We start from the raw sequence: 14282 nt of genomic DNA, 5'->3' as shown, positions 1-14282 counted from the left end.
ATCAACAAAGAAAAACAGTCAAATATATCAACAAAGAAATACAGGCCTATATCAACAAATAAAAACATTCACATATATCAACAGCCAAATACATTAACAAAGAAAAAACAGTCAAATAAAGCAAGAAACAGATGGTGTAGATAATCTTAATTGACTAGCCCAATGGTATAAATCCGTATTCTGTTATATGATATTTGATTCTACAAAATATTTACCATCAAAACAATGAATTGGGTAATTACACAGCATCCCTCCATCTACAAACAAATCTTCTTCTCCGTCTGCTTCTAATTTGGATTTTATTGCCCTAAAATATCCTGAAATGCACGCATTTGACAATAATAGCCATCATGATACATGTTTCGTGCCACCAGCAAATGTTTCATGCTATCAACAAATGCTTCATGCTATCAGCAAATGCTTCATGCTATTAGCAAATGTTTCATATTTTCTGCAAATGTTTCATATTTTCTGCAAATGTTTCATGCTATCAGCAAAATGCTTCATGCTATCAGCAAATGCTTCATGCTATCAGCAAATGTTTCATGCCCTCTGCTTTATATCATCATCCAAGTTTGAATGCCACCGGCCTTTGGTTCATGCCATAGGACACTATCCCATTGCATCAGCCAATTCAATATGCAATCTGCTAATTCTTTTTTATGCCATCAGCCAATGTTTTGTATCATCATCAGCTAATTTTTCATGCCGTATACTTGGATTGGCTTAAAAACTAACTTACCTGGTATAGATATAGACATGCGCACAGCTTCTCTAATTGGTGTATCCGGTGTTGTCTTCGCGTGGAAATATTCTGTTTTTAATCTGTTGACATTAGTTACAATAACACAGAGTTCCTTATCACGACTAGTATACAACTGAAATCAACAAATTACAATCTTAATCATGATCATTTGCGAAAACAAAACTTTTATGGTTTTGGATACAAATGTGTATCTAGATTCGTGCCTCCCAGGACGGTCTTTCCGTTTGAAATAACATAACGTTTAGGCCACGTCAGTCTGGCATGTTATGGCAAACTGTTATTCCTTCGTTCATTGGTCGAGGTTAACGTCGGCTTCCACCGAAGGTGATATTGCAAACAAATGAACCTTGCAGGAAGAACATGTCGGGATTGAGAAGCAAGTCCAGCGTAGGGCAGGAATAGGGATGCGATAAGGCTAATTCGCCGTCCCCTTCTTCGTAATGTCCGTCTTCATTAGCCCAGCATAGGAGCAGAACAGTAGGACATTAAACCCCATTTCATTTCATTTCGTTTGTAATTAAAGGTGTAGTCGTGTCTTTTGGGATACGTTGTTTTGTGGAACCTTCCAGTACCATATGCCCAAACGGCGTTGCACACATGAGAAAGTAATAAAGAAAGTAACGTAATCAGGACCGCTGGCGCTGGGATGGTGGTTTCAAGCAGGTGCTGACGGAACCTCGCTGCCACCCTCGTTCCAATCTTAAAAGGGTTGATATACAATACTGCAAGGTTGTGTTCTGACCGACCATACTTTTTTTCACTAGAAAAAGCACACTGTGATAAAGACGTCTACCAAGAACTAAATAGATGTGGATAATTTCGCTGATCAGTACACTCGAGCGGCACTTCATCTGGCACCACGCGGCGTTACGATGTCCTTTTCCTATTAGGTGTCGCACATGTTTTCTCTGCATTATTTTGATGAGCTTCGTTTTAATCTACTTGAATCCAACTAGCGGGAGATTATTCACCGTTGATATTTTGATAATTTATTTGGCGTGTATTAAGACGTGGAACATTTTATATTTTCTGAGAAATGCAAATGCCACACAGATACTTTAACAAACAAACTACGAAATGATTAACAATCATATAACTATAAGCATTATTCTATTTACAACGACCAACCTGTTTAAACGTCAAATCAGCATTTCCTGTCTTCTGTTTTATATACTCCCCTAACGATTTCTTAATGGGATTGGTTGAATGGAAACCATACTGCTTAAATACTTCATAAAACGACAAACAAATCGAAAACAGAGTCCCTGTAATTACAGATTATACAGATCAATTTCTCAAAATGAAAATATGATTCACATCATGCTGACCTTAGATGAAGAGTCAGGTTAAGACGAATGTGAAATGGTGCCACCGGCCCAGGATCCGGGCAAAAATAGGCGACATTTTAAAATGTTTTCTTAAGTACAAGACCCAATAGCATTTATCCCAGGCGTTCAAATACTCTGACAATGGCAATATGATTTCGTGCTTCGTCTGTGTCTCGCCCATCAACCCTGCTTGTATTCCCATGCCATCTTTATAGTAGTAAATCGACTTGATGACTCTTGGTCCTTCTCTCCTTAGATGACAATACCGCATATGCTTATGTGTATGCTCTTGTTTCTACTAAAGCTGCTGTATTTTCTATTGCTGCTGATGATGATGATGAGGATGATAATGATGACCAAGACATAGTAGCATTAGTATTGATACTGTGCATGCTCTAGCTGCTATCGAACCTGCTGCTGGTTACTGATGATACTGATGATGATTATGATGAGTAATAATAGTAGTCTCACCTGAGGTAAATGTTGACATTGAATTTGAATATAGTACTTTAGTGACCTCATCTGGACTGTAACCAACAGATAGTAAGGTTGCTACTAAAGAACCAATACTGGCCCCACCAAATCGCTTTATATGATGATTGCCATCTCCAGATAACAAACCCAGTTTCTGTAAATACTGTTAATATATATCATTTACGAGGAATGTAAATCTTCATTCAACTTCAACATATTAAATCTGGCATCAAATATGGGCTTTCGTTTTAACCAAATCAACGAGGGCATTGAAATGAAATGAAACGAAATGGGGTTTAGCGTTCTGGTTTTCTGCACCAACCGGGTTAATGAAGACGGGCATACGCCATACAGTATATAAAATTACGGTCCGATACATGCCAATATCGAAAGGAAATGAAATGAAATCGGGTTTAGCGTCCTACTGTTATGCTCCGACTGGGCTAATGGAGACATGCATATACACAATGCAGTGTGCTACGAGGGAAATTTTGTCCGGACAGCGACGCAACGGTCTATATTTATAACGAACTCCAACTGTCAATGGGACCTCGTTTTTTTTTAGATTGACCATTCGGGCGAGAATACACCGTTCCTTATCATGCCATTCGTCCTGCGCCACTAAGATGGGAAAACTAGACAGGAAACACTTGTGGACCTTTCTCGATCAACTAGGATCTCCTGATTGGTAAGCCAGTGCCTTACTCCTGAAACAACGTTGCTGTTGCTACCCAGGAAGTTAATAATAACAGACCTTTAAAGCACCACCCAGAGCAACTCCTTTAGCTCCTCCTCCCTCAAGCACCAAGTTTTCATACACCAGCGGATTCTTCGTAGACATCGTCGCTGATTCTATGAAAATATAAAGATATATTAAACTTTAAATGTTTATTATCGTACCATCGGTAGAAATGACGACCGAGGCTAGCCTTAACTTGAATCGCTAATAGCTTAGTTCAGAGTGAAGCAATTCGACTGAAATTTTCAGCATATTCCTTATCTCATTATCTTTTTTTGTTAACTATTAAAGTGAGAACTGCCAGCTCGTATTTAATCTTACCTAATGCTCCTTTAAACAACAAATTGCCTTCTTGCAAAGCCGATGGCTATGGTGGCTGATTGGTATCATGCGATGTCGGGGTTTCGCCCTTCATAAGGCAATAACCCGACACCACGAAAAGCCGACATCACGACATTATAACCCAACAATTCTACATTTTCACCCGACATACCGCGTAAAAGTGTCGTGGGGTCGGATTAAAATGTCGAAGGGCGACACCACGACATAACGACATGATACCAATCAGCCACCATAGTTGGTTGAATTACCTTCAATACTATAGGATTTCAAAGCAGAAATAGTCAATAGTAATAGTACACGTCATTATTGATTATAGGCATTCCCGGAGAATACCGTGTATTAAAAACGGGTGTAAGTTATCCTACAATTGTAACGTTTTCTTGAAGGGAAACCCACGTTTGGGGTATGGGGAGCTTGGTATCTCTGCCACCAGTGATCAATTCCTGGCTGATCACGAGCCACCGGTAAACGGAACTTCGGAAGGATATGTAAGGACCAGCTAAAAAGTGGTAAGTAACGGTGTTTTGCTAAAATTATAATAAGCTTCGCCGTAGGAATAAAACAGACTCGTTCAGTTTTCAAACCTTTATGTAACAAAAACTTTCAAAGCAGAAATAGTCAATAGTAATAGTACACGTCATTATTGATTATAGGCATTCCCGGAGAATACCGTGTATTAAAAACGGGTGTAAGTTATCCTACAATTGTAACGTTTTCTTGAAGGGAAAACCACGTTTGGGGTATGGGGAGCTTGGTATCTCTGCCACCAGTGATCAATTCCTGGCTGATCACGAGCCACCGGTAAACGGAACTTCGGAAGGATGTGTAAGGACCAGCTAAAAAGTGGTAAGTAACGGAAATACGTTTATTTCTGTTAACTTTCCTTTTTCGGGTGAACAGCGTTCACCGTACTCTGTCAGGGTCTTTACCTTTTCGAGCAAATAGCATTCGCCGTACTAGTTCTTGAAACTGCCAATATCTTTCCATTTTCGGGTGAATAGCATCCGCCGTATTTTTCTCAATCTGCAACTTGTCTTTTTCGGGCAATCCTAGATTACCGTACTCGCTGAAACAGAAAGAAGCTTTAAAGGAGCTTCTGTGCCCTCGGAACGTAGCTTGTCAATATCAGCGAGTTCTTCGCTGACCTTTTTTTTTTTTTTTTTTTTATTTAATTCACAAAAATATTGCACACATGCAAAATTAAAACAATAGAAGTTACATCAGTTTAAAGTCACCATCTAATTAAATTTGATATTGATTTTATCATTAATTTCTATATAGGAATTCATTGAAAATAGTAATAAATATTTATGTCGATTACTGTGCTTTGACATATATTGATACAAGTAATTCATGTGTTTAGTTAGAAGTGTTTTAAATAACTTACACAAATCTACCCTGGTGGCTTCATTTAAAAACAAAATTCTCCGTTTGATAATAGCTAATCTAGCAAACGAGAAAATAAAAATTAAAAACAGATTATTGGCTTCATTTCGCACAGGATAACCAAACAGTAACCACTGACGAAAATCATCTAGTCCAAAACCCGAGGATTGGAAAAACACCTCTATAAAATCTAAAATATATTCATGCAAATTCTTAACAGATTTGCAATCTAGAATTATATGCTCTAAATTTTCAATAGTCTTTATCACAGAATTTACAATAAGGATTATTTATTTTACCAATATTATGAAGCTTCTCATTAGTCCAAATGGTGTTATGAACAATTCTATAATCATTATCTAACGATTCTGAACTTTTATTCATAGCAAAAACAGACTTCCATACCACTGGCCAGTTGATGTCGTACCCTCGGTGCTGCCAATAAGATTCGCAGACAGGGGGTTCAAAATACTTATCCCTTAATAACTTATAGACCGAAGACGTACTTAATTGATAGATATCATAGATGTTATCATTCATAATCAGTTCAAAATCTAATTCATAGCGTATAATATCACTCTTAGAGCGAATTATTTTAGTCCAGGACACTGGCAAACATTTAAGAATCAAATTATACTGATTTTCAATTTTCTCATATTTACAATCTGGTAACGATTCTCTAGCCATTTCAAATATAGCGTCAACTGATAAAAAACCTGAGATAAAAATATAACATAGATCAGAAATTTTGACTAAACCGGCTTCTATAAAATCACTGAAATATAAAGTTTTGTCATCATATACAATCTGTGGATTATCAAATAATGGTTGATTGAGGATGTCATTATAATTATCAGCAACTGGCCTTTTACCATTATGAAAGTCATCCCACGAAATCAGCATAGATCTATAAAAAGACGGCAACACCTTTAAAGCAGGTTTAGAATAGTTAATAAATAATAATTCAAATGAACACAAATAATTCTTATAAAGTTTTAAAAAATAAGTCATAAAATATTTCCAGAGAAAATTATCTGGACAGGATAAATATTTAGATAGCCAGTATAACCTAAATGCTTTCTGTTTTAAAATAACAGAATTCAGATTAAGACCCCCAACATCAGTACTACCTAAAATAGAAGTCCCCTTAATAAGGGGTGGTTTACCATTCCAAATAAAGGATCTAATAGATTTTTCAATACGATCCTGAGCCCATAGTGGAATTTCTACAACTCTTAATAAATACCATAAAGTTGATAGACACATGATGTTGACAATTAAAACTTTACCACGTAACTGAAGCCCTCTCTGCCTCCAGAGATTAAGTATTCTGCCAATTCTATTAACCTTGGAATCCCAATTTGATCGTTCACACATTGCTTCATCCGGACCCAAATACACACCGAGAAACTTTGCCGCTCCATGTAAAACTTTAACAGGTAAAGAGTCAGGATTTGAAACAGAGGCACTTGCCCGCTAATAAGAGCTCAGATTTCTCGGCGTTAATTTTGGCTCCCGAAGCCGAACAATAAACTCCAACTGTGGATAGAGCTTCATTTACAGAATCTAAATTAGATAAAGACAAAGTTGTGTCATCAGCGTGTTGAAACACGGTTGAATTATAATCACATCCTGGAACAGCAAAACCCTTGATATTCTCATTAGACTTAATAAGTAAATTTAATGGAACTGAGGTTAATACATATAACAAGGCCGAAATTCTACATCCTTGGCGAACAGAGCGAAGGATAGGGAATGATAAAGAGACATGCCCGTTTACCTTTACCGAACTTCTAATGTCTTTATACAAGATTTTAATAGAATTGATAAATTTCTCACCAAATCCAAATTTATGTAATAAATTGAACATATAATCATGAGAAACCCTGTCAAATGCTTTCTCGGCATCTAATTTCAAAAGATACAGAGGAAGGTCTTCAAGTTCAGCAAAGGAAATAAGGTCACGTATGTTAAGAATATTGGTAGCAATATCCCTGCCTGGAACACAACAAGACTGATCAGGCGATACAAGATCAGCTACTACTGTTTTTAATCTAAGAGCTAGTGTCCTGGAGAAGATCTTGTAATTAACATTTAAGAGACTTATGGGTCTCCAATTACGTAATTCATCTTTATTACCACGCTTTTTGAAAAATAACGAAATTGTCCCTCTCTTCATGGAATTACTGAGCTCTCCTATCTCCTGTATATTAGAAATAACTTGAAAATAATATTTTCCTAAAATGTCCCAAAAATGCAAATAAAATTCGACAGTAATTCCGTCCGGACCGGGAGATTTCCCTTTCTTCATGCCCTTTAAAGAATTGTACAATTCATGAATGGAAATATCAGAGTCACAATATTTAGATTTAGCTTCATCTAACTGATCAGTAATTAAATCAAATAACTTATTTTGATTGGCCTTATTAATTGGTTCATTCGTATATAGTTTTGTATAAAATTTAACACATTCTTCAAGAATTTCAGGAGTTGAATTGACAATAGAACCGTCAGATCTTTTCAAAGTCTTAACAATATTACTCTCCTGTTTAAATTTTTCTAAATTAAGAAAATAACGTGAGCATTTGTCTGTATCGAGAGCATCACAGGTTTTTGATCTAAGTATAGCCCCGTCACATATCTGTTTTTCATATTGTTCAAGTTTATTCTTTAGTTCATAAATTTGGGTATAGTCGTAATTTTTAACTGTATTGGCTTTAGTATAATGAAAATTTAATGCAGTCTGAATCTGCCAGAAATCGTCCTGCTCTTGTTTTCTCCTTTTCTGGGCATGTAAAATACTAAATTGTTTTATACGGTATTTCAAATTGTCCCACCATACTAATTGTTCAGTTTTATATAAAGGACAGGAAAGGGCTTTACTAATTAATGATTTGACACCTTCACAATATTCATGTTCTTTAAGATACTTGTTGTTAAAGATCCACAATCCAGGCCCTTTATCATAGTTGTTAAAATTGAGAATTGCAGTAACGAAACTATGATCACTAGTTTTAGTATGGGATATAAAACAATAAGATATAAACATCAGAATCGATGACGTGGTAAATATATAGTCCAATCGAGACTGCTTCAACACACCTTGTACGAATTGTTGACGCGTAAAAGTATCTTTGCCTGGGTTTTTCCTTCGCCAAATGTCAAACAAATTATTAGTAAACGCAAAATCAAAGAGATCCTTGGTTGATCCACCATAAGCAGACATATTTTTAGATCGATCAGCAAACCCGTTCATGACGTCATTGAAATCACCACAAACAATAGAATTTTCAGATATTCTGCCACCAATTTGATCAAAGAACTCTCTCCTATCTTTTTGAATATTAGGGGCAGTTTGAAGGTACTCATTAATTTCAACATCACATTCAAGATATCGACCCTCATCGTCAGAGTAAACAAAATTACAGTTTTCAGAGTATTTTTTAGACACAAATAAAGCGCAGCCTTTAAAACCATGCAGACTATTTGAAAAATAAATATCACCACTACACAGATGTTTATAAGAATTAATAAAATTGTCATCCCAATGAGTTTCTTGAACGCACACAAAATCTAAACTTTTGCTCTGAAAATTAGCTATTAAATTACTGAATTTATTCACGTTCGTAAGTCCATTGACATTAATTGTAGCTACTTTAACCATTAAAATATAAAGTGAGAAAAAGGTTAACATGATTTTATCTTAAATATTTTATTTTGATTTATTCTTAAGGGCACTTTCAATCGAAACTTTCATACGATCACCCACAAGAGGATTTATGACCCCTTTCTTAATTTTACCAATTTTACTTTTTAAGGGATTATAAGCAACAGATTCCTAATGCGCCGAGGATATGGTGACTTGCGTTCTGTTGAATCCCCAATAGACACCTGACTATAATAAGAATCTTCTATCTCAAATTCATTATCATCTTCAACCGTTTTATCAACATCAACTTCAGTTTCACTTATTGGCCTATCATCTAAGTGGCAAAAACCATTAGCAACTTGATCAACATCTGAATTTAATTTATCGCATATATTAATATTACCTAAAGATCCACATGCATCAGTAGGGGTAACTACTTCAGTGACATCAGCAACATTGGGATTGTGGACAGTAGCTTTTATTGCTTTACCATCAGACGCTTCTGTGCTATTCACAATACCGTTATCATTACCGTTAGGTATTTCCGCACGTGCATCAGCTGTAAATATATTATCACTCGCATCCACGACACACTCGCATTTCCAATCAAATTCATCGCACCTCGGACACAACACCGACGCACATCTTTTTTTACCATGACCGGCTTGTTTACATCTAAAACACTTAAATTCTGGACACTGGGCAACTACGTGGCCGGATTGTAAACATAGGAAGCAAACCCTTTCTTGATCATTATGGCGAATACTGTACGACACACTATCAAAACTAGTAGCATATGGCAAACTTGAAATACTTGGGGGGAAATCAACTTTAATAAAACGGGTACCATCATATTTCCTTTTCCCATCGGTATCGATCGTTTTCCTGTGAAGAGGTCCAACGGGTGTAACACCCCAATTTTCTAACTTTTTATAAATGTCATCATCTGAGATATAAACAGGCAAATGCATAAAAGATACTACCTTCACTCTTGAATCAACAAATTTACAGGGTAGACCCTCATCACCACATACCAAACCATCATCAGCTAACTGTTTCGCACTGTTACGATTAACTATAATAACATCATATGAATCGCTGCACGGAACACATGCGAGAACTGAATCAACGCCAAGTTTTTTTTCAACTAAAATAATAATGTCACGCGCACGATATTTCTGAACATCTTTCACTAAGACCTTCACTGTGTTGTCCTTTATCAACAACTGAACATCCGCCATATTGATTAAACAATTTGACTGAAGCTGACTTCAGCCGGGCCGAAAGGCCCACACAATAGTCACAAAAAGTTCAAAAGTGAAAACTATTACCTCAAATCAGAAGTTAAAGTTTATATACACATTTTTGCTCAATTTATATACCTATTTCGCTTTATATAACTTCGATTGTTGTCGATTTACGTGTGCATTCTGATAATACGTCTATCACTCATGAAATCGAACCGGAAGTCCAACACTTTAACCCAACAATTCTACATTTTCACCCGACATATCGCGTAAAAGTGTCGTGGGGTCGGATTAAAATGTCGAAGGGCGACACCACGACATAACGACATGATACCAATCAGCCACCATAGTTGGTTGAATTACCTTCAATACTATAGGATTTCAAAGCAGAAATAGTCAATAGTAATAGTACACGTCATTATTGATTATAGGCATTCCCGGAGAATACCGTGTATTAAAAACGGGTGTAAGTTATCCTACAATTGTAACGTTTTCATGAAGGGACAACCACGTTTGGGGTATGGGGAGCTTGGTATCTCTGCCACCAGTGATCAATTCCTGGCTGATCACGAGCCACCGGTAAACGGAACTTCGGAAGGATGTGTAAGGATCAGCTAAAAAGTGGTAAGTAACGGTGTTTTGCTAAAATTATAATAAGCTTCACCGTAGGAATAAAACAGACTCGTTCAGTTTTCAAACCTTTATGTAACAAAAACTTTCAAAATATATTTATATCAGTATTTACAGCTTAAAAACGTTTATTTCTGTTAACTGTCCTTTTTCGGGTGAACAGCGTTCACCGTACTCTGTCAGGGTCTTTACCTTTTCGGGCAAATAGCATTCGCCGTACTAGTTCATGAAACTGCTAATGTCTTTCCTTTTTCGGGTGAGTAGCATCCGCCGTATTTATCTCAATCTACAACTTGTCTTTTTCGGGCAATCCTAGATTGCCGTACTCGCTGAAACAGAAAGAAGCTTTAAAGGAGCTTCTGTGCCCTCGGAACGTAGCTTGTCAATATCAGCGAGTTCTTCGCTGACCTTCGACCATATTCCCTGAGGCAAGCCTATCGTGCAAATTCCAGCCATCTAAACGTATCTATAAGAGACATTTATTCCTACTGGCGATTCACAAATATTGCATGAAGAAATTCAAATCATAAGAACATAAACACGACTAATAAACAGTATCATATTGATTATAAAAATACAATGTATATATTGGTTACACTATATATGTCACAAAACACCAATCATTAGATAATGATAATTATTTACTAATTATATAAATCACTTTAGGAGGTAGGAGTTATCCGTTGTTTAATTTAACAGTTATATAAGTACCCTGGTTATAAAGGTACGAACAATTAAGGTATTTAAACAAATGATTACGAAAGAACATAACACTATAGACTTCTATGATAAGACATATAATACATGTTTAATATATATATAAATGACAATGTCCTACGCTAACAAATAATGAAATATGATAGTATCAGTAAATATAAAAAACAAAGTAGTCGCGATCATCCTGGCTCTTGACTGCTTCACAATAACAATATTCATTTAGTTCAGCTAATCCATTACCTTATCCACTCGCAAAACACATGTAATCATAGAAATATCAAATCACCATATGTTAGTCTCAAAATCAGCTTAGTAGCTTGTCAACTTATTAGTCACAGCTACATTATCAATGCGGTACTATAGTCAGAAAAAAAACCCGAAACGAAATTATTATCTAATTTGAAATATATCCCTTTCCGTAGCCTATAGTCGGACGGGTGGTAAGAAATACTGAGGTCACAAGTACACGTTAGCGTGCACATAAAAAAAACCTTGAATTGCTGTTCCGGCAATAATTCTCTCATAGAAACATGTATGCCGCATGCTCGTCTTCGTGATCCCGGTACGTGCAGTAAAGTCACGTAGGACGTTAAACCCCAATGTCACTGTCCTTGGTTTCGGAGCACACTATTTTCGGATGGTAGTAAAATTACCCTCGACTTCCCAGCAAACACAAAACATTTAAAAAACGTTTTTTTTAGGTTTCTAAAAGGTTAGTTTAAAAAAATGTTTTTTAAACGTTTTAAGTGTAAGTTGTTTTAAGTTTTTGATAAACGTTGATAAAAACGTTTTTTAAACGTTTTTTAAACGTTTTAAGCGTGAGTTGTTTTAAGTTTTTGATAAACGTTACTAAAAACGTATAATTTATGTTTGAATAAACATTCATAATTGACGTTTTCTTACAAAACATTTTCTTAGCGTTTAAATTGAAACGTAGTAAATATGTTTGATTTTTAACTTTTATGAAAAGTTTATAAAAAAAACCCCCAATAAATATGTCTAAATTACCCTACACGCCATTTGAAAAACATATTTTAAAAACATTTATTAAACGTTTAAAACACGTTTATAACTTACGTTGCCTGACAAAACGTTACTTTAATGTTTACGTGAAACGTTATAAATATGTATTTTTTTTATGTTTTAGAAACGTTTATTATAAATGATAATATAAACTTCTTTTTTTTAAATATTTCTTAAAAGTTTATATATACTATTCAAAAAAAGTAGGGGATATTTGATTTTTAAGTGTTATTAAAGTCACCTAATGAAACTGACCGAGAAACAAATGACAAAATGAAATGAAGTTCACATTCATCGATTTATTCCAAATGATCGTTAGACTAAGTAAGGCACAGACTGACCATTATAAGGGTAAAATGATACCCGGGGTCAAACAGCAAAGTTACCACAGCATCACAACCAAGTCAGTAACGGGTAAATCCTCCTCTGTTTGCCAAACAAGCATTGATCCGACGTGGCATACTCCTAATGAGACGTCTAAGGTAATTTTGGTCCAGATTGTCTCATTCCTGTTGCAACGCAGCAGCAAGTTCTTGGACATTGGCAGGACGTTGTTGACGTTGACGTAACCTCTGTCCAAGCATGTCCCAGACATGCTCGATGGGGGAGAGGTCGGGACTCAGTGCTGGCCAAGGTAATGTGGTGATGTTCTGTTGTTGGAGGTAACCTGTAACGATCCTGGCCCTGTGACATCTTGCGTTGTCATCCTGGAAGATGAAACGGCGGCCATGACGTCGTGCGAACGGCACAACATGGACTGCCAAGATGTTTTCCCGGTAGTACTGGCCTGTAACACGCCCTGCAACAACATGTAAAGCCGTTCTTCCAGCAACAGTGATGCCTCCCCACACCATAACAGAACCACCCCCAAATCGATCATGTCTGATGACGTTAACGTCTTGGAAGCGCTCGTTTCGACGACGCCACACCCTCCTACGTCTGTCCAAAAAATCAACAGTGAACCTTGACTCATCTGAAAACATCACATTGCTCCAGCGTCGATTATCCCAGTGTTGACGATCCCTACACCAACGACGTCTTGCCTGAATGTGATGATCTCTCAAACAAGGGATCACGCGAGGACGTCGGGCGCGAAGGTGACCCCTATGCAGTCGATTCCGAATCGTCTGGCCACTCACTCTCACACCAGTGTCTGTTTGAAGACGAGCGCTGATCTGATTTGCTGTGATGACACGATTTCTCAAGGCCAAGGTACGGATAAATCGATCCTGGGCTTGAGTTGTCGCCCTTGGTCGACCTGAGCGTGGTCTGTCCTGTACAGATTGTGTATCACGGTATCTGGACCATAGCCTGCTTATGATAGACTGAGAAACATTCATCGTCCGCGCCACAACCGCCTGTGTTGTGCCGATCTGTAGCATGCTAAGGGCACGTAACCTTTCATTTTGGGTAAGCCGACGCATATCAAAATTTGTTTTCTGGTCAAACCAAGGTCACCATGAGACTCACAGGGGTCAATTTAGTTTAAGAGGCCGCGACCTCAAGGTCGTCGCATCCGGTTTGGGATGAGTGAGTTACCTGCCCTTAGACCACATCGTTTCAGTGCTCAGCTATTTGACTTAGTAGGGAAATTTGCCCCAAAAATGTCTTCCAATCGCCCCGGAATTTGGTGAGTCGATAGACCGACCCCACATTTGTTCTTCATTTTTCAAAATCGTCAACCAAAACTCGTGACCTTGGTTTTTGACGCATAGGACCCATCTAATAAAGTCAGGACCACTGGACCTTGACCTTTCGACATGTCATCTCGGCTCACGTGACCCCGGTAGGTCAAGGTCATCTGAAAGGGTCAAGGTCACCAAAATATCTACTGACTCGGGTGCTCCCGGGCACATGGTGGGGCCCCGGGTCCACGCGACAAATCAAAGGTCATGACCCTGGATAAGCAATTCATTGACCTTTCGAATGGGATCTTGACCTTTGACCTGACCCTTGACCTTGGGATCGAAAAAGTCCCAAA

The 14282-nt window shown here is 37.3% G+C and overlaps 1 protein-coding gene across 1 annotated transcript in view; it reads right to left on the bottom strand.

Annotated features, from left to right (window-relative positions):
• LOC126832665 (uncharacterized) overlaps positions 1-14282 on the bottom strand; it is a 65846-nt gene that overhangs the window by 28538 nt on the left and 23026 nt on the right. Inside the window, exons 2-8 of the mRNA XM_050563528.2 lie at positions 5037-5095; positions 4579-4715; positions 3323-3420; positions 2566-2731; positions 1895-2031; positions 743-878; positions 216-317 (exon numbers count right to left, since the gene is read on the bottom strand). Of these exons, the coding sequence (XP_050419485.1) occupies positions 216-317; positions 743-878; positions 1895-2031; positions 2566-2731; positions 3323-3420; positions 4579-4636 (697 nt within the window). The 5' untranslated portion in view covers positions 4637-4715; positions 5037-5095. The remainder of the gene's footprint in view (positions 1-215; positions 318-742; positions 879-1894; positions 2032-2565; positions 2732-3322; positions 3421-4578; positions 4716-5036; positions 5096-14282) is intronic.

Source organism: Patella vulgata, chromosome 9 (assembly GCF_932274485.2).
Source record: "Patella vulgata chromosome 9, xgPatVulg1.2, whole genome shotgun sequence".
NCBI classification, from domain to species: domain Eukaryota; kingdom Metazoa; phylum Mollusca; class Gastropoda; family Patellidae; genus Patella; species Patella vulgata.
Note: the sequence above shows the minus strand (reverse complement) of the source record. Positions and strands in the feature narration are given on the sequence as shown.